This window comes from Kogia breviceps, chromosome 7, assembly GCF_026419965.1.
Source record: "Kogia breviceps isolate mKogBre1 chromosome 7, mKogBre1 haplotype 1, whole genome shotgun sequence".
Classification (NCBI taxonomy): Eukaryota; Metazoa; Chordata; class Mammalia; order Artiodactyla; family Physeteridae; genus Kogia; species Kogia breviceps.
This window is the reverse complement of record NC_081316.1, coordinates 29980109-30003857: the sequence shown is the minus strand read 5'-3', so window position 1 is coordinate 30003857 and position 23749 is coordinate 29980109. Positions and strand designations below refer to the sequence as shown.

Here is a 23749-nt window from a genome sequence, read left to right as displayed (position 1 = left end):
TTTCTATTTCTGATAACAGGATTTGGGAGATGAGAAAGCAGTGAAGGATTGCAAAACAGCCAGCTACTCAGAGTCAGGGAGCATGTATCACTAATATTTTTCTTCCTTTGGCCTAAATCAGATTCCAGCTCACAGGTAGGCATTGGTTCTCGTATAGTTTTTGAATCTTTTTTCCTGATGACCTGTAGGCAAATGTTCCTACTTAGTCTATGCATAGCTAAGAGAACTCTGTGGCAAAGTTGCTCTCTGGCCAGTGACTTTCACAAGGAAATCCATTTTTGCTACCTCAGAGGCACAGGACATTTACTGATTGTCTTTAAAGTTTCCAATTCAGACAAAGAATCTTGCTTAATTCTTGATAGCAGTATTGTCTTTTCTTATATTCTTGTCTGTTTTTAACAATGCCGGTTGATGTTTTGTTTTTATTGCTTTAATTTTCATTACCATATGCTATTTTATATACTTTTGTTTCTTTATTTCATTTTACACAATCTGCATTGTCAACCTCTCTTCCCATAAATTACAGACACAAAAGTGCCAGTATAAAGGAAGGGAGGATATGTGCCTTTTATCCTCAGAGCAGCACCAAAAAGCTGCACGAAACAGGTTGCTCATTGCAGTCCCTTGTCATCTCTCTAAAAATGGGACTTGAGGAGGCTGACAAGACCACACCTAGAAATCCTTCCCAAGAAATCCAGTGGACATAGTCCATAATAGAATTCCCTAAACAAAAGTAAGGAAACACCAGAAGGAAAGCTTCATGGAATGTAGTTATCTGATTATCTTCAGGATCATCCATTCCTAAATATAAACAAAAGCTCTTATTTTCTTTCTCCATGATATCATATTGACAAGTTCTAATTAGACTTTATAAAGACAAGCTTTTCTGATCACAGTGGTGTTAATTTGTGAGCTCCAGATTCATAGATAGTGTGGATGTACTTAATGTGAACATGAATTATATAAACTTGACATTGCATAATATAAAATGTTAATAAAGTCTCACTTTATGTGAATACTTTGAACTAAAAACAGATTTATTCAATTAAAAGAAATAGTCAGGAATCATAGTTTCGTAACTAGCTGACTGAATGAATTATAAACTATAATTATAGCAGAGGAAGGTGCCATTTTAGCTGGTAAACAGAAATGCCTACCATACTTTGTCATGTCAAATGAACCAATGCTTTTGTTTATATTAGAATTTCTATGGGGATTTCAGACATTACTTTGTTATTTTAACATTTCCTATTTGTATTAGCTTTCAAAAACATTTAAAGATAATGTCAAGGAAGTGTTAATTAAGCTCTCTGCTTTTCTATCATTTCATCAATTTAGTTAACACATATCCAGGCATGGCTAATTCAGGGTGCTATGTTAAAAACCACATCCTCAAATATATATCTATGAAATGTGATAAAACGCAAAGAAAGCTAAGCAGTTACTATGTTGAGCCATGGTTTTAATTTCTACAAAATATTAGAGATGATAAGAAAAACAATTTTTTAAGCCTTAAAGCAAGAATATCCTACAGTATTTGTTGATCCATATGCTCCATGAATGTTTACCTCCTATTTTACATTAAAATCCATATACATTAAAATGTATTTTATATTACATTTCTCCTTTGAAAAAATTAGCGTTGAATTAGGCAAGGTTTGAATCATGTAAGGACTTCAGCCTTCTTGAAGCGTTCTCTAAATCAAAGCTCTAAACCATGAATAGTTGCATGTTTGTTCAGATCCTTAGAATGATTTGAAATACATTGCCCAGTAACCAAAACTCTTTCCCGGAAAATGGAGAAATTGAATAGCAAAGGGAAAGAAGTTGACCTCCCTCCTCAGCTTTGACTTTTTCATTTTGTTTCTGAGAGGCCTGGTTGTTGGAAGAGAAATTCCCTAATGTGTAACGTTTTCTAGCCTTTCAATAAAGTAGATTTTGTAGAGGGAAGAGTGAACCTATAACACTGATTTGATTAACGTCAGGCTGCCGGGTTCTTAGCTCTGTAGTACAGGTAAAATATTATTTCTCCCCTTCTCTGATCCAGTTTCCTAAGAAGATTAATCAGATGTGTCTTAATGTACTTTACTACCAGAGCTACAGATTGCTAAATGTGAACTGTTATTAAATTGTTAGATTCCCTTATATGTGCTGAATAAGAGAGGTTTGTCAGATATATATTTTATGGTTTTAGTGTTTACTGTTAGGTCCATGATCCATTTTGAATTAATTTTTGTGTATGGTGTGGATAAGGGTTGAAGTTCATTTTATTTTGTACAAATAATCACTTTCATTGAAAATCTGTTCTTTCTCCATTGAATTAACTTGACATTTTGGTCAAAACATAATTGCCTATATAAATGTGAGTCATTTTTCTGGGACATGTAAATTTTTGGAACTATGTTATTTGGTGCATATGCATTTGTAATTGTATCTTCCTGCTGTCTTGATCATTTTTCTCAATAGTAAATGTTTATTTTGGGGTCTAGCAATTCTTCTTTTTAAAAGTTTATTTTGTCTAATGGTAGTATAGTCTCTCTGGGTTTTTTTATGCTTAATCTCTACATGGTATATTTTTTCACAGCCTCTGCTTATTTTTATTTGTGTTTTTATAGTTAATGTGCTTTTCTGTAGACAATGTATAATTAGGTCTTGCTAGTTTTCAGTCAGTCTCTACATTTTTATTGGAGTGTTTAGTACCCTTACATTTAATGTGATTACTTTTATATTTGGATTTACTATCTTCCATTTTGCTATTTGTCTTCTCGTTGTCTCATTTTTATTTTCCTGTTCTTCTGCCTTCTTTTGTGTTAAACAGTATTTTGTGGATTATTTTTATTCTGTATTCACTTATTAGCTTTATTTCTTTGCATTATTTTTTGTTATTGCTCTAGGGACCACAATATGCAACTTTAACTTCCAGTAAAATATAGGAACCTTGTACTAGTGTAGTTTCATTTACACACTCTAATCCTTTGTGCTGTTGCTGTCATATACTACACATATCTATATCTATATTATAAAACCAAGAATATTATGTTATAATTTTACTTTGAGTCTTGCCTTTTAAAGAAATTAAGAATGACAGAAAGACAGTCCTGTCTTTTAAGAAATTAAGAGAATTATTTCTTATCTTCATATCATATCACTCATATTTTCATTACCCTCTCTCTATCCAAGTTATCACCTGATGTTATTTTATTTCAGCATGAAGTATTTCCTTTTGCATTTCTTAAATTTAGAGCTGTTAGCAATGAATTTTCTCATTTTAAAATTTATTTGAAAATGTCTTTGAACCTTTAATTTTGAAGAATGGTTTTAAAATAGCTTTCTTGGAAGACAGGTTTTTTTTCCTCAACAATTTGAGTGTTATTCCAGTATCTTATAGACTCCATTATCCTAATAAGAGATTAGCTGTTAATCATATTTTTGTTCTCCTATGTAATATATTGTTTTTCTTTGTTGTATTCAAGATTTTTCTTATTATCTTCAGCTTGTAGTTTGATCATGATGCATCTAGGTGCAGTTTTCTTTGTTTATTCTACTTGAGGTCCATTGAATTTTTTGTAGCTGAGAGTTAATATTTTTCATCAAAGTTAGGAAGTTTTTCATTATGATTTCTTCAAATATTTGTTCACCCTTTTCTCTTTCTCTGCTCTTGTTTGACCCCATTTACCCTTAAGAGTTCTGAAAGATGTTTCTGACAGAATAGTTTTAAACTTTGATGGAAGGCTCAGAAATAAAATGGAGAAGTATGGATGAAATGGCACAGTTTTCTAAGGAAACTTAGTTCCTTAAATATACACACAACACAACCCAGTAAATTTACAGTGGAAAATATTAATGTTACCTATTTGTCCTCTTTTCCTGTTTTTACAAAATCTGTTTGTAGGTGCATTTCCTCCCTCTGCTACTTATGCACGAAAAGACTTGCTACAACGATCTACCCATATTGCTACCAAGACTTTCCAAGCTTTTCGCATATTTGTGAACAATGAGCTCAATGAACTTTACACAGGACTGAAGACAGCTCAGAAGTTTCTGAGACCTGGTGGTCGCCTTGTTGCCCTCTCCTTCCATTCACTGGAGGATCGCATCATCAAACGATTCCTGCTTGGGATAAGCATGACAGAAAGGTTTAACCTAAGTGCTAGACAGAAGGTGATACAAAAATCACAGTTGCGTTCAGATCATGAAAACATGGAAGGAGTCTCTATAGAAAGGGCCCCTTTAATGTGGAAAGTGATGCATAAGAAGGTACTTACTCCGGAAGATCAAGATGTACAAGATAACCCCAGAGGACGCTCAGCCAAGCTTAGAGCAGCTATCAAATTATGAGAAAGTTATCATCATCTGATTCTTCAAGTTCTTCCTCACAATTTCTCGTGTAATATTCCTGAACAGCCTAATATAAGAAAGTGTGGGATATATAGAGATATGTACTATATATGTGTGGAAATAGGGGATATTTAGCATTTTTTCTCAAAAAGAAAATCTAGGAAATATTAGCATGACACAGCTCAATTCAAGATGCAGCAGTGCCTCAAAACTGGAAAAAATTGTTTATCTTAGCATTATATTTGACTTTTGAAATGCAGTCCTTTCTCTAACCAGGAAATTTTTTTAAGAAGAAGAAGAAGAAGAAGAGAAGAATATGTGTATTTACTTAACTATGTAAATTCAAGCTATCAAAAGAGAGATTATAATTATATCTGCATGCCCAAATTCTGAATTTAGATATTCAGATTTGCAACAGACTGTCTATAACTCAAATAATTGATAATCATAAAATGAATTTTAATTTTCCTACTTGGGAGTAATTAATTACTACTATAGCTTTCTCAAATATAAGTACTATGAAAATTTTAAATATTCAAGTATAATTTTAAAAATGCATTATACAGATAAATTTCATTACTGAAATTAAAGTGTTCATTGTTTTAAAGGGGTTTTTCAGTATGATATGTGCCATGTTTTCATATATTAGAAACTAAAAATGCAGCATTGCTCTAATAGTTCTCACAGAGAATGTTTCACAAAACTTATATTTAAAGTCAATTGTGTTTGTTTTAATAATAGCCCAGAATGCTTTTGTTAAATAAAAATCTCTCATCATTTGAAACCTGCAATTTTAAATTGGGCTATTCAAAATATTCAAAGTCTATATGAAATGGAAAAGTATGTTATCTCTTCCAGATACTAAAATCAATATAATGATTTTATTTACAAATAGTAACTGGAATTGTAAAATGTTTATTCAGGTGAAGTTCACGTGGCAGAGCATTCTTTAACAAATTAATGAAATTGATTCAGTATTCACATAACTTTTTATACATAAATATGCACTTCTAATTTATTCAGTTATGCAGCAAGTACTGAATTAGGCAAAGAAACAAAGGCGAGTAAAATACACATAGCCCATAGTATCAATCCTGTGGAGTTTATAGTCTAGCCGAGAGGACCAATGGTAGTTAAATAATAATAAATATTAGTATAAAATTGACAAAGCGGTAAGGGCTATAAAGAAGTAGTACAAGGTACCATAATTACATCTAGTAGGGATTTCATCTACTGAAGGAAACCAGGTCTGACAACATGGTGCTTGATTTGTGACTTGAAGGATGAATAAGAGATAATTAGTAAAAGGATACATGGACGTGTTCATTGAAGGTGCATGTAAATGATAGTTTTCTTAAGTAGTTTCCCTTGAAGTCATATTTATACTATTAATCTGCTCAGTAAACTATTCAAATACAGGAAAAATTCATCTTCTCAATTATGATTACAAACTCTAAGTTGGTGAATCCAATGAATAAAATATCAACAGAACTATATGGGCAAAAGACAATAATTAAATACTTGAATTTACCTCAGACTTACTTTATCTACCTCTGTAATATTTAGCTTTAGTTCCCAACTTTGTTTACAACTTGTAATTTACAGACTTTATTCAGATCTGAACAATTCTGCAGTGAAATCAGAATTAGAAAATATTCTAGGGAACAGTATGCTCAAATTAGAAACAAATGAAAGTACCTAGCTTAATCTCCTCAGTCCTTCCTGAAGAATTTTGTAAGTTCCTCTTTGTATGTACGTCATATTTGTGAATGAGAATGATTCCCAAAGGTAAGTGCCCATCTGAGTATCTGATCAGAATATAAAAGATCGCATCTAATATTCAACAATGATTCACCTATTTCATCAATCATTTTTGGATGCTATATAATACAGGAATCTTTTCATTAATGTTAAATGGAAATTGACTGCCCTGGGTTGGATGACATCCTTCCAAACTTCATGTCCTTTCCAAAACCTCATAATGTGACCTTATGTGGAAATATGCCTATTGCAGATGTAAATAGTTAAGAGGAGGTCATACTGGAGCAGGGCAGGCCCTTAATCCAATATGTCTGTGTCATTATAAGAAGAGGAGAAGAGAGAGACACAGGGAAGAATGCCACATGAAGGTAGAGGCAGAAATTGAAGTGATACATCTACAAGCCAAGGGACACCAAGAATTGCTGGCAACCATAAGAAGCTAGGAGAGAAGCATGGAATAGATTCTCCCTCATAGACTTTAGTAGGAACTAATAACTCTGCTGACACCTTGGTTTCAGACTTCCAACCTCCAGAACAGTGACAGAATAAATTTCTGCTATTTTATGCCAGCCAATCTGTGGTAATTTATTACAGCAGCCCTAAGGAACTAATACTCTGACCAAAAATAAAATAAAAAATCTTGAAAAATATGCATGAAGAAAAAATCGTGCTTCAACAAACACAAAATTGGTTTCAAAATGTTGTAGTGTAAAAATATATTAGCTTTTTTCTGTAATTAGGTTGTTTGCCACAATCACTCTTACCTGCCTCTTAGTCTTAGTTGTAGGATGCATAATAAAATACATGAATGAGTTTCAAATTGTTAACTCTGGAGAATGGTTTAGGGAAATTCATACAATACATATAGAAAAAAACATTATTGAAATGAATACATTTTAATACATTTTATTGGAAAAGTACATTACTTTTCCAATAAAATATAAACTATATAAAACAAGCAGTTGTTTTACATTTCAGAATCTCTGTATTGACTGCTCTCTACCAATCATTTTAATATAACATCCATCCCATTGTGTAGGACATCAGCTCTTAACAGCTTTTAAATTGCACACAATTTTTAATTGATATCCCTATTTTGTGTATTCATTTCATTTTGACAATTATATGTTAGTTATGTAATCTTTTTGAAATTCCTAGGGTAATTTTTGGGGGGTAATTTTTGGGCTATATCATACCTATATATTTTTTTCTATTTCATGTAATATGTGATATCTATATTTTTTTCTATTTCATGTAATATGTGATGCATGGTTAGTGCTTAAATTCATTTATATTGAACTATTTATTATGTTACATCCAATAGTTTATAAGAGAATACAGTATGTCTACGTTTTTTTAAATTATTGAATGTTATTTTTTTATACAGCAGGTTCTTATTAGTTATCCATTTTATACATATTAGTGTACATATGTCAATCCCAATCTCTCAGTTCATCACACCACCACCACCACCACCTGCCGCTTTCCCCCATTGGTGTCCATACGTTTGTTCTCTACATCTGTGTCTCAATTTCTGCCCTGAAAACCAGTTCATCTGTACCATTTTTCTAGGTTCCACATATATGTGTTAACATACGATATTTATTTTTCTTTGTATGACTTACTCTGTATGACAGTCTCTAGGTCCATCCACATCTCTACAAATGACCCAATTTCATTCCTTTTTATGGCTGAGTAATATTCCATTGTATATATTTACCACATCTTCTTTATCCATTCATCTGTCAATGGGCATTTAGGTTGCTTCCATGCCCTGGCTACTGTAAATAGTGCTGCAATGAACATTGGGGTGCATGTGTCTTTTTGAATTATGGTTTCCTCTGGGTATAAGCCCAGTAGTGGGATGGCTGAGTCATATGGTAATTTTATTTTTAGTTTTTTAAGGAACCTCCATACTGTTCTCCATAGTGACTGTATCAATTTACATTCCCACCAACAGTGCAAGGGGGGTTCCTTTTCTCCACACCCTCTCCAGCATTTATTGTTTGTAGATTTTCTCATGATGCCCATTCTACCTGCTGTGAGGTGATACCTCATTGTAGTTTTCATTTGCATTTCTCTAATAATTAGTGATGTTGAGCAGCTTTTCATGTGCTTCTTGGCCATCTGTATGTCTTCTTTAGAGAAATGTCTATTTAGGTCTTTTTCCCATTTTTGGATTGGGTTGTTTGTTTTTTTTAATATTGAGATGCATGAGCTGTTTATATACTATGGAGATTAATTCTTTGTCCATTGATTCATTGGCAAATATTTTCTCCCATTCTGAGGGTTCTCTTTTAGTACTGTTTGTATTTTCCTTTGCTTTGCAAAAGCTATTAAGTTTCATTAGGTCCCATTTGTTGTTGTTTTTTTGTTGTTGTTGTTGTTGTTGTTTTTGCGGTACACGGGCCTCTCACTGCTGTGGCTTCTCCTGCTGCAGAGCACAGGCTCCGGACTCGGAGGCTCAGCGGCCATGGCTCACGGGCCTAGCCGCTCCGCGGCATGTGGGATCTTCCCGGACCGGGGCATGAACCCGTGTCCCCTGCATCAGCAGGTGGACTCGCAACCACTGCGCCACCAGGGAAGCCCGGGTCCCATTTGTTTATTTTTGTTTTTATTCCCATTTCTCTAGGGGGTGGGTCAAAAAGGATCTTGTGGTGATTTACATCATAGGGTGTTCTGCCTGTGTTTTCTCTAAGAGTTTTATAGTGTCTGGTCTTACATTTACGTCTCTAATCCATTTTGAGTTTATTTTTGTGTATGGTGTGAGAGAGTGTTCTAATTTAATTCCTTTACGTGTAGCTGTCCAGTTTTCCCAGCACGACTTATTGAAGAGACTGTCTTTTCTCCATTATATATCCTTGCCTCCTTTGTCATAGATTAGTTGGCCATGGGTGCGTGGGTTTATCACTGGGCTTTCTATCCTGTTCCATTGATGTATATTTCTCTTTTTGTGCCAGTACCATATTGTCTTGATTGCTGTAGCTTTCTAGTATAGTCTGAAGTCAGGGAGTCTGATTTCTCCAGCTCCATTTTTCCCCCTCAGGACTGCTTTGGCTATACGGGGGCCTTTGTGTCTCCATACAAATTTTAAGATTTTTTGTTCTAGTTCTGTAAAAATTGCCATTGGTAATTTGATAGGGATTGCATTGAATCTGTAGATTGCTTTAGGTAGTATAGTCATTTTCACAGTATTGATTCTTCCAATTCAAGAACATGGTACATCTCTCCTTCTGTTTGTATCATCTTTAATTTCTTTCATCAGTGTCTTATAGTTTTCTGCATACAGGTCTTTTGTCTCCTTAGGTGGCTTTATTCCTCAGTACTTTAGTCTTTTTGTTGCAATCGTAAATGGGAGTGTTCCCTGAATTTCGCTTTCATATTTTTCATCATTAGTGTATAGGAATGCCAGAGATTTCTGTGCATTAATTGTGTATCCTGCAACTTTATCAAATTCATTGATTAGCTCTAGTAGTTTTCTGGTGGCATCTTTAGGATTCTGTATGCATAGTATCATGTCATCTGCAAACAGTAACAGTTTTACTTCTTCTTTTCTAATTTGTATTCCTTTTATTTCTTTTTCTTCTCTGATTGCCATGGCTAGGGCTTCCAAAACTATGTTGAATAATAGTGGTGAGAGTGGACATCCTTGTCTTGTTCCTGATCTTAGAGGAAATGCTTTCAGTTTTTCACCATTCAGAGTGATATTTGCTGTGGGCTTGTCATATATGGCCTTTATTATGTTGAGGTAGGTTCCCTCTATGCCCACTTTCTGGGGAGTTTTTATCATAAATGCATGTTGAATTTTGTCAGAAGCTTTTTCTGCATCTATTGAGATGATCATATGGTTTTTATTCTTCAGTTTGTTACTGTGGTGTATCACATTGATTGATTTGCTTATATTGAAGCATCCTTGCATCCCTGGGATAAATCCCACTTGATCATGGTGTATGATCCTTTTATTGTGTTGTTTGATTGTGTTTACTAGTGTTTTGTTGAGGATTTTTGTATCTATTCATCAGTGATATTGCTATGTAATTTTCTTTTTTTGTAGTATCTTTGTCTGGTTTTGGTATCACAGTGATGGTGGCCTCATAGAATAAGTTGGGAGTATTCCTTCCTCTGCAGTTTTTTGGAAGAGTTTGAGAAGGATGAGTGTTAGCTGTTCTCTAAATGTTTGATAGAATTCACCTGTGAAGCCATCTGGTCCTGTATTTTTGTTTGTTGGAAGATTTTTAATCACAGTTTCAATTTCATTACTTGTGATAGGTCTGTTCATATTTTCTATTTCTTCCTGGTTCAGTCTTGGAAGGTTATACCTTTTAAGAATTTGTCGATTTCTTCCAGGTTGTCCATTTTATTGGCATAGAGTTGCTTGTAGTAGTCTCTTAGCATGTTTTATATTTCTGCAGTGTTTGTTGTAACTTCTGCTTTTTCATTTCTGTTTTATTGATTTGAGTCCTCTCCCTCTTTTTCTTGATGAGTCTGGCTAATGGTTTATCAATTTGTTTATCTTCTCAAAGAACCAACTTTTAGCTTTATTGATCTTTGCTATTGTTTTCTTTGTTTCTATTTCATTTATTTCTGCTCTGATCTTTATGACTTCTGCTAACTTCTTCTGCTGACTTCTGCTAACTTTGGGTTTTGTTTGTTCTTTTTCTAGTTCCTTTAGGTGAAAGGTTAGATTGTTTATTTGAGATTTTTGTTGTTTCTTGAGGTAGGCTTGTATTGCTATAAACTTCCGTCTTAGAACTGCTTTCTCTGCATCCCGTAGGTTTTGGATCGTCGTGTTTTCATTGTCATTTGTCTCTAGGTATTTTTTTGATTTCCTTTTTGATTTCTTCAGTGATCTCTTGGTTATTTAGTAACATATTGTTTAGCCTCCATGTGTTTGTGTTTGTTACATTTTTTTCCCTATAATTGATTTCTGATCTCATAGTGTTGTGGTCAGAAAAGATGCTTGATATGATTTCAATTTTCTTAAATTTACTGAGGCTTCATTTGTGACCCAAGATGTGATCTATCCTGGAGAATGTTCTGTGCACACTTGAGAAGAAAGTGTAATCTGCTGTTTTGGGATGGAATGTCCTATAAATATCAGTTACGTCTATATGGTCTATTGTTTCATTTAAAGCTTGTGTTTCCTGATTTACTTTCATTTTGGATGATCTGTCCATTGGTGAAAGTTGGGTGTTAAAGTCCCCTACTATTATTATGCTACTGTCGATTTCCCCCTTTATGGTTGTTAGCATTTGCCTTATGTATTGAGGTGCTCCTATATTGGGTGCATATGTATTTATAATTGTTATGTCTTCTTTTTGAATTGATCCCTTGATCATTATGTAGTGTCGCTCCTTGTCTCTTGTAACATTCTTTATTTTAAAGTCTATTTTATGTGATATGAGTATCACTACTCCAGCTTTCTTTTGATTTCCATTTGCATGGAATATCTTTTTTCCATCCCCTCACTTTCAGTCTGTATGTGTCCCTAGGTCTGAAGTTGGTCTCTTGTAGATAGCATATGAATGGGTCATGTTTTTGTATCCTTTCAGCAAGCCTGTGTCTTTTGGTTGGAGCATTTAATCCATCCACATTTAAGGTAATTATTGATATGTATGTTCCTGTTACCATTTCTTAATTGTTTTGGGTTTGTTTTTGTAGGTCCTTTTCTCCTCTTGTATTTCCCACTTAGAGAAGTTCCTTTAGCATTTTTTGTAGAGCTGGTTTGGTGGTGATGAATTCTCTTAGCTTTTGCTTGTCTGTAAAGCTTTTGATTTCTCCATCCAATCTGATGGAGATCCTTGCCGGGTTGAGTAATCTTGGTTGTAGGTTCTTCCCTTTCATCACTTTAATTATGTCATGCCACTCCCTTCTGGCTTGTAGAGTTTCTGCTGAGAAATCAGCTGTTAATCTTCTGGGAGTTCCCTTATATATTATTTGTCATTTTTCCTTTGCTGCTTTCAATAATTTTTCTTTGTCTTTAATTTTTGCCACTTTGATTACTATGTGTCTTGGCGTGTTTTTCCTTGGGTTTATCCTGTATGGGACTCTCTGCGCTTCCTGGTCTTGGGTAGCTATTTCCTTTCCCATAATATGGAAGTTTTTGACTATAATCTCTTCAAATATTTTCTCGGGTCCTTTCTCTCTCTCTTCTCCTTCTGGGACCCCTATAATGAGAATGTTGTTGTGTTTAATGTTGTCCCAGAGGTCTCTTAGGCTGTCTTCCTTTCTTTTCATTCTTTTTTCTTTATTCTGTTCTGCAGCAGTGAATTCCACCATTTTATCTTCCAGGTCACTTATCTGTTCTTTTGCCTCAGTTAGTCTGCTATTTATTCCTTGTAGTGTATTTTTCATTTCAGTTATTGTAGTGTTCATCTCTGTTTGTTTGTTCTTTAATTCTTCTACGTCTTTGTTAAACATTTCTTGCATCTTCTCAATCTTTGCTTCCATTCTTTTTTCTGAAGTCCTGGATCATCTTCACTATCATTATTCTGAATTCTTTTTCTGGAAGGTTGCCTATCTCCACTTCATTCAATTCTTTTTCTGGGGTTTTATCTCTTTCCTTCATCTGGTACATATCCATCTACCTTTTCATCTTGTCTATCTTTCTGTTAGTGTGGTTTTTGTTTCACAGGCTGCAGGATTGTAGTTCTTCTTGCTTCTGCTGTCTGCCCTCTGGTGGATAAGGCTATCTAAGAGGCTTGTGCAAGTTTCCTGATGGGAGGAATTGGTGGTGGGTAGAGCTGGCTGTTGCTCTTGTGAGCAGAACTCAGTAATACTAACTTTAATCCACTTGTCTGCTAATGGATGGGGCTGTTTTCCCTCCCTGTTGGTTGTTTGGCCTGAGGCAATCCAACACTGGAGCCTACCCGGGCCCTTTGGTGGGGCTAATGTCGGACTCTGGGAGGGCTCATGCCAATGAGTACTTCCCAGAACTTCTGCTGCCAGTGTCCTTGTTCTCACAGTGAGACACAGCCACCCCCAGCCTCTGCAGGAGACCCTCCAACACTAGTGGGTAGGTCTGGTTCAGTCTCCTATGGGGTCACTGCTCCTTCTCCTGGGTCCTGATGAGCACACTACTGTGTGTGCTCTCCAAAGTGGAGTCTCTGTGTTCCCCAGTCCTGTTGAAGTCCTGCAATCAAATCCCACTAGTCAAAGTCTGATTCTCTAGGAATTCCTCCTCCCATTGCCAGACCCCCAGGTTGGGAAGCCTGACGTGGGGCTCAGCACCTTAACTCCAGTGGGTGGACTTCTGTGGTGTAAGTATTCTCCAGTTTATGATTTACCCACCCAGCAGTTACGGGATTTGATTTTATTGTGATTGCACGCCTCCTAGTGTCTCATTGTGGCTTCTCCTTTGTCTTTGGATGTGGGGTATCTTTTTTGGTGAGTTCTAGTGTCTTCTTGTCAATGATTGTTCAGCAGTTAGTTGTGATTCTGGTGCTCTTGCAAGAGGGAGTGAGAGCACATCCTTTTACTCTGCCATCTTGAACCAATCTCTCTACGTTTTTGAGGTTAACTAAAATCTCTTAAAATTCTCTTGCAAATAGTTGAAAATCATATTTTCTTTAGTCTTTGCAGAGTATTACATATCTTCAGAGGTTTATAAAATTCTTTATTCTAATTTCTGTTTTTAAATGAGAAGCTGAGATAGTAATGAATTTATACTGTAGAATTTTTGTTAATAATTTAATTTCATTTGAAATCTTATTCAAAAAGTATGAGACAGTTCTTAATGGAAAATTTAAAATGTACAACAGATACAAAATTTATAGCAGCACTTTCATTTGGTTAAAGAAGATAAATACTTGGATATATTCATTCAATAAGTATAGATTAAAGCCTGACCATTTAGGAAGAAATCAAAAACACCTCTCTCAATTCTTTCCTTCTTTTTATACTCCTTCCCTCTCTCTCTCTCTCTGTTTACATGTGAATTTCTTATGCCATTGGAGATGACATTCATTTATATTTCACGTTTACTCTAGAAAAAGAAATATTATGCAATATTAGCATGTACTCTCACAAACTAAGCCCTACGTGTTAGATTCTTAGAAGTGGGTAAGGATTAACTAAAAATTGCTTCTGGTTAAAATCTGTAATTTTTATTTTAATGTATCTATTTTTCTATTGCATTTTTTTTGAGTGCTGCAGTATTCTGATAGATTTTTTTGTGTCTAAACAACATTCCATAGTAGAAAGAGATAAGTATTAAAATGTGAAGGGAATTTTCTGAGGTTCTTGACAAATATAAATTTAGTGACAGAAATCCTGATTAGGAATAAATTTTTCTCAGAACCACAATGCCATATGTTCAATGTTGAATGAAGTATGGTTTGTAAAACTCAGTATGATATTCTAAAGAAGCTAGATTGTATAACAAGCATAACTATTTTTATATTATTTTCTCAAATTTCATCTGTTTATAGCTACTATTCCCAACTAATATTTGGTAACACACTGCATGATCTGCAGGAATACTAAGAGATAGTTTAAATATAAATATTTTTTTGTCTGTTACAGCCTAAATTTTCAAAAGCATTAAAACTTCAACAGAATTAATTAATGCAAGACGCAGTGATAATAATTCATAATACATATCATTTAGATGGACTTTAAAATTCTTCACAGAGGTTTTGGCCACCTCACTCTCTTCTCACATAATTTACCAAGATTGTTCGACATCAAAGTAAAGAAATCAAATGCAATGCTCTGTTATGCATAGAAGTTTGCCTTTTTGGTAATGTAACATCTCCTTAGCAATTCTTTACCTTAAATACAGGGTATTTAAGTACAAATTTTCTGCCATTAGCATATGCCCTATTAAGTATATCACTGCCCAGATGTTAGAATACAAAGCTGAAATCAAACAAGAGGACATGCTTCATTTCTGATTCTTGAGAAATAGTTTCTGTTCATTAAACACTATCTTTATGCTTGGCCAGTAATACTTGTCTGCCGTGCACAAGGTGAGGATCTGTATTGTTAAACAATCAAATGGTATGATTCCTCATTCTTTCACGTGGAAAAGCGTTATCATCCAACTCCTATAAGTGCTAAATTGAGGGGAAGGCTGTATAGCCTTGTAAATAAAACCATTGGTTTTGGAGTCAGAAAAACGAGCTTGAATTCAAGGTTTGAATATTATTAGCTGAATAGCTCTTTAGTATCCTGAATCCTCATTTATTTCACTTCAAAATGAGGACAGTATTGGTACTTTCTCATCAGGTTACTATGAATCAAATAGAAAATACTCAGTAAATAATTATGAGTTAACTGAAAGTCATAATTACCAAAATGTAACTCACATTTCTGGACACCGTGGTTAAGGAGGTATGTACTTTTTTCCTGGTAGTTTTTAAGTGCAGTCTCTGCATCACTAGCAGTAGTTGATTGGGTTTATAGTCAGTTTATTATTTGGGAATTTTATTCCTATTTGTTATTTATTTAACACCCCCAGTGTTTGCTATACCTTGACAAGGCCTATAAAATACACAGTCATTGCCCTTGTGGAGTTTCCATTTATAAGAAAACAAACTGGGAAGAAAAGAACCAGTTGCTCAAGTTATTTGACATTCATTTAGGTCAGAGAATGTTATTTGTCCTACATTTCCGTATCAGTAAGTGTCCAACCTAAGTGGTCCTTGTAGTAAGATTCTCCAAAATACATTTTGAGGAGGGAAAATGAGTATTTTATGATATCTGAGATGGAAGATTTCTAAAGGAGTATTTTTAAAGTTTCCTGTTTCTGCACTCTAAAGTCAATGCGGAGAGACTAAAGCACCAATAAAGTGTGTATGTTGCAGGTGTTAAGGGGAAAATAACATTAAAGGTAAATAGTTCACACTTAGAATGAACTGATGATCTTCTCTTACAGCACCACCGAAACATACATTATTAGAACTGGATCTATGTAATTCCCACCCACTTACCTTTGTCTCAGAATTTATAAATCTCTTACTTTATCTCCATTTTGTACTCTTGTTTCTCATCAGAGAGCTTATCCTGGCTCCTTTTCTTTCTGTCTTCTCTAGGACTTAGTTCAGTCAATTTTCTTGCCCTCTTCAGTCTTTAATCCATTCTCCACTGGTATCTTTCCTTCAATCTACAAACATATTCAAAAGTGAACCATGTTAAAAGCAAATCATAATGACTAAAATCTCTCCTTGACTCTGTTTTCCTTACCAAAATACCCCCCATCATTCTGTTTTCTTTCATATCTTGACCTCCTAAAGAAAGTCTCCACTACCTCCAACTCTTCATCTATATTTCACTTATCCAATTCCAGTATACTCTCTATAGAAACTATTCTCTTAAGTATTAATGGTGACCTCTTAATTACCAGGCCTGTATCCTTATCTCCCTCTTCACTTTCTTGATCTCTTCAGCATTTGATAATGTTCATCTATCCTTCCATAAAAATCTGTTCTCCATTGCATTCTCCAAAATCACTCCTGTAGCGTTTTCTCTCTAACTCTGATTCCTTGACTAAATCCTCTTTCTCTGTCCCGTAAAGCCAGACCATGTCTCCTGTGAGTTGTTCACAAGGTATAGGTAGTCCTAGGGATGTGCATTTAGTGAAGGCAGTACTGTGAAAATTACTCCGTGATCATCCATGGAGTAGATTAGAGATGAGTATCCTGCCAAGATAACAGAAAATTGAAATAACAGAGATTGGAGTCTTCCTGGAAGTTAAAATTGACATAAAATTAAGTAAGGTGTGTCCTGGACTTCGCTGGTGATGCAGTGGTTAAAAATCTGCCTGGCAATGCACGGAACATGGGTTCAAGCCCTGACCCGGGAAGGTCCCACATGCCGCTGAGCAACTAAGCCCATGCACCACAACTACTGAGCCTGCGCTCTAGAGGCTTTGAGCCACAACTACTGAGCCTGCATGTGCCACAACTACTGAAGCCCATGCACCTAGAGCCCGTGCTCCACAGCAAGAGAAGCCACCGCAATGAGAAGCCCGTGCACCACAATGAAGAGTAACCCCTGCTCACCGCAACTAGAGAAGGTCTGTGTGCAGCAACAAAGACCCCACACAGCCAAAAATAAATAAATTAAATAAATAATTTTTTTTTAAAAAGTAAGGTGTGTACTAATAACAAGGACTTCAGCTTTGGTAATGGCAAACAATAATTTGGACCAACCATACCACTCAGAACAACTAGAAAACCTAGAAAAGATTTTTTTAATAAGAATTCTCTATGAAAGCACCAGAGGGTTAATAAGGCAGTGAAAAATATCCAGGAGAAGAAGGAAACCCAAAGAGGTTAGCCCAGCATTTGTAGCTGCCAGTTGCCAATTCCAGAAGTGGCAGCTGAGAAACTAAACAGAACTTCTGATGACAGTCTTTAGGGAGTACAGGTGAACTCAAAGCCAACTGGACCTTGAAGGAACTGAAGCTCAGTTTCAAATCATCTTAGTCCTTGAATTGGATTAAATTGATCCTGGATGTTAGAGTCCCTAAATGCCTCATAAAAGCAATTTTAAGTAATCTTTGGGGAAAAACAAATTCTTACACACAAATCATTTCAGTAATATTTCATATTTAGTGTCCATCACTAAATCAGAAATTAGTCAGTCATGAAGAGACAAAGCATGATTTTTAAAAGAGAGAAAAATCCAGGTAATAAAACACACTAGGGCAGGGGGGTATTCAGACAAATGCTATAAATATGTTCAAGGAAAATAAACTGGAAACTATAAAGAATAAAACAAAAATTATAGAACTGAAAAATATAGTACCCAAGCTTATGAACTCAGTGGACTGGTTTATGAGCAGGTTATACATAGTTAAAGATAAATAGTGAACTGGAAGTTATTTCAGAAGGAAATATCCTGAATAAAGCATGGAGACAAAAAGAAAAAAAAGAGTACAAGAGACATTAGAGTTACAATGAGAAGTCTAATTCATGTGTAATTAGAATCCCAAAAGGAGAAATAAAATAGAACAGAAGCCACATTTGGATAGAGAATGGCTGAGAATGTCCCCAAACTGATGAAAGACATCAAGTTACAGTTTCAAGGATCCCCAAAACTTCCTAGGAACAGCATCTTAAAACCCACTGGAAGCCAAAATCATAGGCAATGGACATTCTCAGGGAACATGGCTCACATGAGCTTTTGAGGGGAGGGGGTACTGATGGAATCCAGCAAACCAAAATACAAAACAAAATTTCAGTTAAGGGAGAAGTCTGATAAAATATACTAGGATAAGCTTCGAATGCATGTAAATACAGAACTAAGAGTAAACAACCATGGGGATTATTGCTATGGAACAGAATGCAAACATAAGTCTTGAGAATGTAAAATTAACAGAACTCACCAAAGGTATGAGTTTAAGAGGTCTGTTTCATTGATGTGTGTTTCAGTTTTTGTGCCAGTACCATGCTGTTGTTATTACTGTAGCTTTGTAGTATAGTCTGAAGTTAGGGGATGTGATACCTCCAGCTTTGTTCTTTTTTCTCAAGATTGTTTTGGTAATTCCGGGTCTTTTGTGGTTCCATATAAATGTTATGATTATTTGTTCTAGTTCTATGAGAAATGTCATGGGTATTTTGATAGAGATTGCATTAAATCTGTAGATTGCTTTGGGTACTGTGGACACTTTAACAATATTAATTCTTCCAACCTGTTTCTTTCTATTGTTTTCAAATTGCTTCATCTCAACATCACTAATCATCAGAAAAATGCATATCAAAACCAGAATGAGATATCACCTCACACTTGTCAGAGTGGCTATCATAAAAAAGACCACAAATAACAAATGTTGGCAAGGATGTGAAAAAAAAGGGGAGGTTTATACACTGTTAGTGGAAATGTAAATTGGTGCTGCCACTGTGAAAAACAGTGTGGAGTTTTCTCAAAAAACTAAAAGTAAAACTGCCATATGATCCAACAATGTCACTGCTGGTATATATCTGAAAAAACTGAAAACAATAATTTGAAAAAATAATGTATCCCAATGTTCATGGCAGCATTATTTACAATAGCCAAGATATGGACACAACCTAAGTGTCCACCAACAGAAGAATGGATAGAGAAGATGTGAGGTGGATATATAGATGTGTGTGTGTATGTGTGTGTGTGTGTGTGTGTGTGTGTATATATATATCACACATGGAATATTACTATATATCTATATATCACACTTGGAATATTACTCAACTATGAAAAAGAAATTCTGCCATTTGCAAAAGTGTGGTTGCACCTAGAGTACTATGCTTAGTGAAATATCAGATAAAAAATACTATATGTTATCACTATATTATATGTGGAATCTTAAAAATAAATATGTATATATCAAAACAGATGCACAAGTATGGAGGACACACTAGTGATTATCATTAGGGAGAGGAAATGAGGGAGGGGCAGGATAGGGGTATGGGATTAAGAGATACAAACTACTATGTACAAAATAGATGAGCAACAAGGGTATATTGTACAGCACAGGGAAATATAGCCATTATTTTTAATAACTTTAAGTGTATCTATAAAAATATTGACTCACTATGTTGTACACCTGAAACTAATATAATATTGTAAATCAACTATACTTCAAATAAGTAAATAATAAAGATGAAAGAAAATGTACTACTGAAGGGGACTATTCAACTCATGGAACTTTCACTCAAATGATAGTAAACTTATCTTACATTTCTGCACAGTGCTGATATGGTAAGAAAAAAAGAACATGCCCTCTTCTTGGATTTACATATATTGTTTATGATTTTGCTTTTCTCTTTTTAATGGCACCATACCTACTTCTTCTGAATCTATAAATTATAGTTTTCACACAGAAACCTCTTTGATGATGATGAAAACCATGTTTAAGAGCCAGCCAGATGACTCCCATTTTCTGTTATGTACATACATATATGATTTTCATGGGGTAGGGAGGGGTTAGGGAGAAGGGGAAAAAAACTATCATGAATGTTGAACCTGTCTAGTTATTCTAGAATCTATCATTGTTCCTTTGAAGAAATTCAACATTTGCCTTACAACCAGAGAATAAACATCAGCTGCTAGAGAAAGCTATTGAATTTCAAAATCCCTTTGAAATGTCACGTTAACCTGTTTAACTTTCAGTCAGTTCTTTAAAGCACCAAACATTTCCTGATGACTCCCAGATCTAAGACTGCTTATATTTCTCTAACTTAAAAGTTTGTTTCCTTCACTTGCAAACGAACTGTGGTGAATGAATCAGCGCTGTTTAGACCTGGGAGAAGTGTATCACAGCTGCAATCTGTGTGCAATCGTTCTCCAGGTTAGTTCAATTTGTGATCATTGAACAGGGTCAAATGTAAAATCTGGTCATTTGACTAAAACTACATGGCTCTAGCCTTTTATTTAGCTCTCCATTAGATTTTAATCTTTAAAGCTGTATTTGTTTCACTTACTATCTTTTATTCTGAGATATGTAAAAATCAGACAACCATTAATTTATTATTTGACTCAGCAACATCTATTGAGTGTCTGTTTGCTAGGTGCTGCGGGTAAAAGTGATAAGACATGGTGTGCCCCTTGTTCTTGAAGAACCACATGGTATAAACTGAGACAGTTATGTAAGTTCTGAAAAGTTAGAATATAACAGGCTAAATACTATAATAAAGGTTAAAATTCTATAAGAGCACAAAGGAATGAATAAATGAATGAAGTTTTCTTCTTCCAGGCAGAACTGGATTTATAATCAGCCCTTCATATCTGTGGGTTCTGTATCTGTATATTTTCGACCAACCTTGGGTAGAAAATATTTGGGAAAAAAAATAACCAGAAAGTTGTAAACAGCAAAATTTGTATTTGCCTCATTCAGGAAACTATTTACACAGTATTCACACTGTATTAGGTATTATAAGTAATTTAGAGATTATTCGAAGTATACAGGAGAATGTACAAATACTATGCCATTTTGTATAAGGAATTTGAGCATCCATAGATTTTAGTATCCGTGGGGGTCCTGGAACCAATCGCCCATAGATACCAAGGGATGTATAACTGATGCTTTTAGTGTGAGAGCAATAGGAATTGTGTGCTGAATCATCAATAGCTTTGATTCCTGGGACATAATATCAGGTAGTCTTTCCTTGTAATGTCATTAATAGTCTTCCTGCCTTACACTTATTGTTAGTTATACTTGTTCTTTGAACTTTATGAACTTTGATTTCCATGACCTGTGAATGCACATTATTTAGAAGACTAATATTCTTAGATGGATGGCCACCTAACAGTAATTGTGGTATAACCTATCTGAATGAGCCATTTCATCCTAGAATTAGAATTCTTAATATTTTTGAAGCCATTGTCTCTTTTGAGAATCTAATTTAAGTTAGAGTCTCTCTATACGAAGAAGGACATATACATTAATTTTGTATAATATCAAGGGGTTTATAAAACACCCTCATGTCTATGATGGGCTCCAGTTCAATGACTTTTGCACTAGAGAAACATCTCGATTCAAGCCACATTTCCCAAATCTGACCCTGTGAGGGTCAAAGGATAAATGTAGACAATTTCTACCTATTAAACTCATTTGGCTCATTCATTCCTGATGCTTCAAGTTTCCTACTTTGTTTTAGAGGATCCTAATCTTGGCATCAACCAACCCGGGCAGTGTCCCAGTAAGGCTAATCTGGGCTCCTGTAGGAGTTTTGTGCTAGACACAAAGAATAGAAGGGATGACATGATTTCTGAGGGTCTGAGTAGATCAAATACTCCAGACTAGTGCTGTCTGATAGAAATATAATGCAAGCCACCAATTTGAGCCACATTGTAATTTTAAATTTTGAGAAGCCACATTGAGAAAAGTAAAAGAGAATAATTGAAATTAATTTTAATGGTATAATCTAGTTAAACTAATATATCCAATATATTTTAACATATAATCAATATAAAAATAAGATAGTTTACATTCCTTTTTTTATACTAATTCCTTAAAATCTGGTATGTGTTTTACACTCACAGCACACCTCAGTTTGGACTAGCTACATTTCAAGAATTATAGGTTCTTGAAAGCTATAGGTGTCTAGTAGCTACCATATTGGACAGCACAGTTTAAAATCTGGAATAAATGTCAATTTTTCTGTATATCTGGCTTTGTTATATCAGTGATCAGCTTTTCACCTTTCAAAAAACGCTCTCCCCCATAATAACTATCTGGTAATAAATGAATAAACAGTTTCTTCTATTGTACTGTATCACACATGGAGGAGGATATAAGCCACACCCCCTGAAGTCATGCAGTGCAGTGATCCTGACAATGAAGAAGCTACATCTTTTCATTCCTCTTCTGTAATGAGCCAGTGGATTTGGTGCAGCTACAAAACAGCTTTAAAAATAAAATAACTAAAACAGATCTTTGTACCCACATCCAAAATCAAGCAAATTCATTCTAACATCCTCTCTAAAAATTGCTTCAGCCTGACTATACCAGGGTTGCCGTTCAGATCAGCATTAAAAGTTGAGTGTGAATTCTGGGTAAATCGGTGCATTCCTGATGAGGAGCAAGTAACCACAGCATATATGAAACCAGGAATGGTGCTTATAATGAAAGATATTTAAAGTTAATGATTATTCTTTTAAAGGGGGATGGGGATTCTTCTCTCCCCCTCCCCTTCACCACACACAAAAATATTGCTATCTTATTCAGGTATCATAGAGCATGTACCTGAAGAGTCTTGAAGACTAAATGCCAAAACTGCAGTTCATATGCTGCAGCTATTTTACAGAGACATCTTTAGCATGATTCTTCAGTTAAGCTACTTCTTATATGCATTTCATTTTTAGAATAACAATTTTCTTGCCATCAAATGGAAAAAATTCCCCCCAATTTTTCCAGGCACCATTTTTTTTTAATCCAATAAAGTGCTCTGTTGTGTTTTTAAATGGCATCATTTGGAACAGACACATCATCCTTTGAGGAAAGGACATACTGTTAAGTTTGTTAAAAGCTATAATGGGCATCTTGAATCTTTTTCTCAGAGGTAAAAAAAACCCTCATGCTAGCAGTTAATAATAGTTAATAAGAATTTTTTAAAATAGTGGCTACAATATTGTAGTGTTAATTGCATTACTCACTGAAAGAAATGCAATGAGTCATATTTTATAGTTGTTACTTATGCAATTTGGAGAACTTTTTAGGCACTTGATAAAGAATGAGGGGACTCCAAACCGGGTAAAATGAGTCTAGAAAAATAATTTCCTTTCTTTAATAAGGTTTAGGAAATTTACAATTAAGAAGGCTAAAGCAACCTGAAAATGTAGCATGGATTCATAGTCTTTTCGAACTCAACAGGACCTCAACAGGATCAGTTGATTTCAATTGTTCCCAACCTTTTCAAAATCAAAGACACTTGGGACTTCCCTGGTGGCGTAGTGGTAAAGAATCGGCCTGCCAATGCATGGGACACGGGTTCGAGCCCTGGTCAGGGAAGATCCCACATGCCGCAGAGCAACTAAGCCCATGTCACAACTACTGAGCCTGCACTCTAGAGCCCGCGAGGCACAACAACTGGAGCCCACACGCCTAGAGCCTGTGCTCCACAGCAGGAGAAGCCACTGCAATGAGAAGCCCACACACCACAACAAAGAGTAGTCCCCACTCCCCGCAACTAGAGAAAACCCATGTGCAGCAACGAAGACCCAACGC

The 23749-nt window shown here is 35.1% G+C and overlaps 1 protein-coding gene across 5 annotated transcripts in view; it reads left to right on the top strand.

The window, feature by feature from the left end:
- Positions 1-23749, top strand: part of METTL15 (methyltransferase 15, mitochondrial 12S rRNA N4-cytidine) — a 373387-nt gene that overhangs the window by 190286 nt on the left and 159352 nt on the right. For 3 of the 5 annotated variants that reach the window (XM_059068615.2, XM_067038071.1, XM_067038070.1), the window contains one exon: positions 3893-6663. The exons of 1 other annotated variant lie outside the window; for it this stretch is intronic. In XM_059068615.2, the coding sequence (XP_058924598.1) occupies positions 3893-4338 (446 nt within the window). In that variant the 3' untranslated portion in view covers positions 4339-6663. Of the gene's footprint in view, positions 1-3892; positions 6664-23749 lie in introns of those variants that run through there. One more of the 5 variants, XM_067038073.1, reaches the window with a different exon arrangement.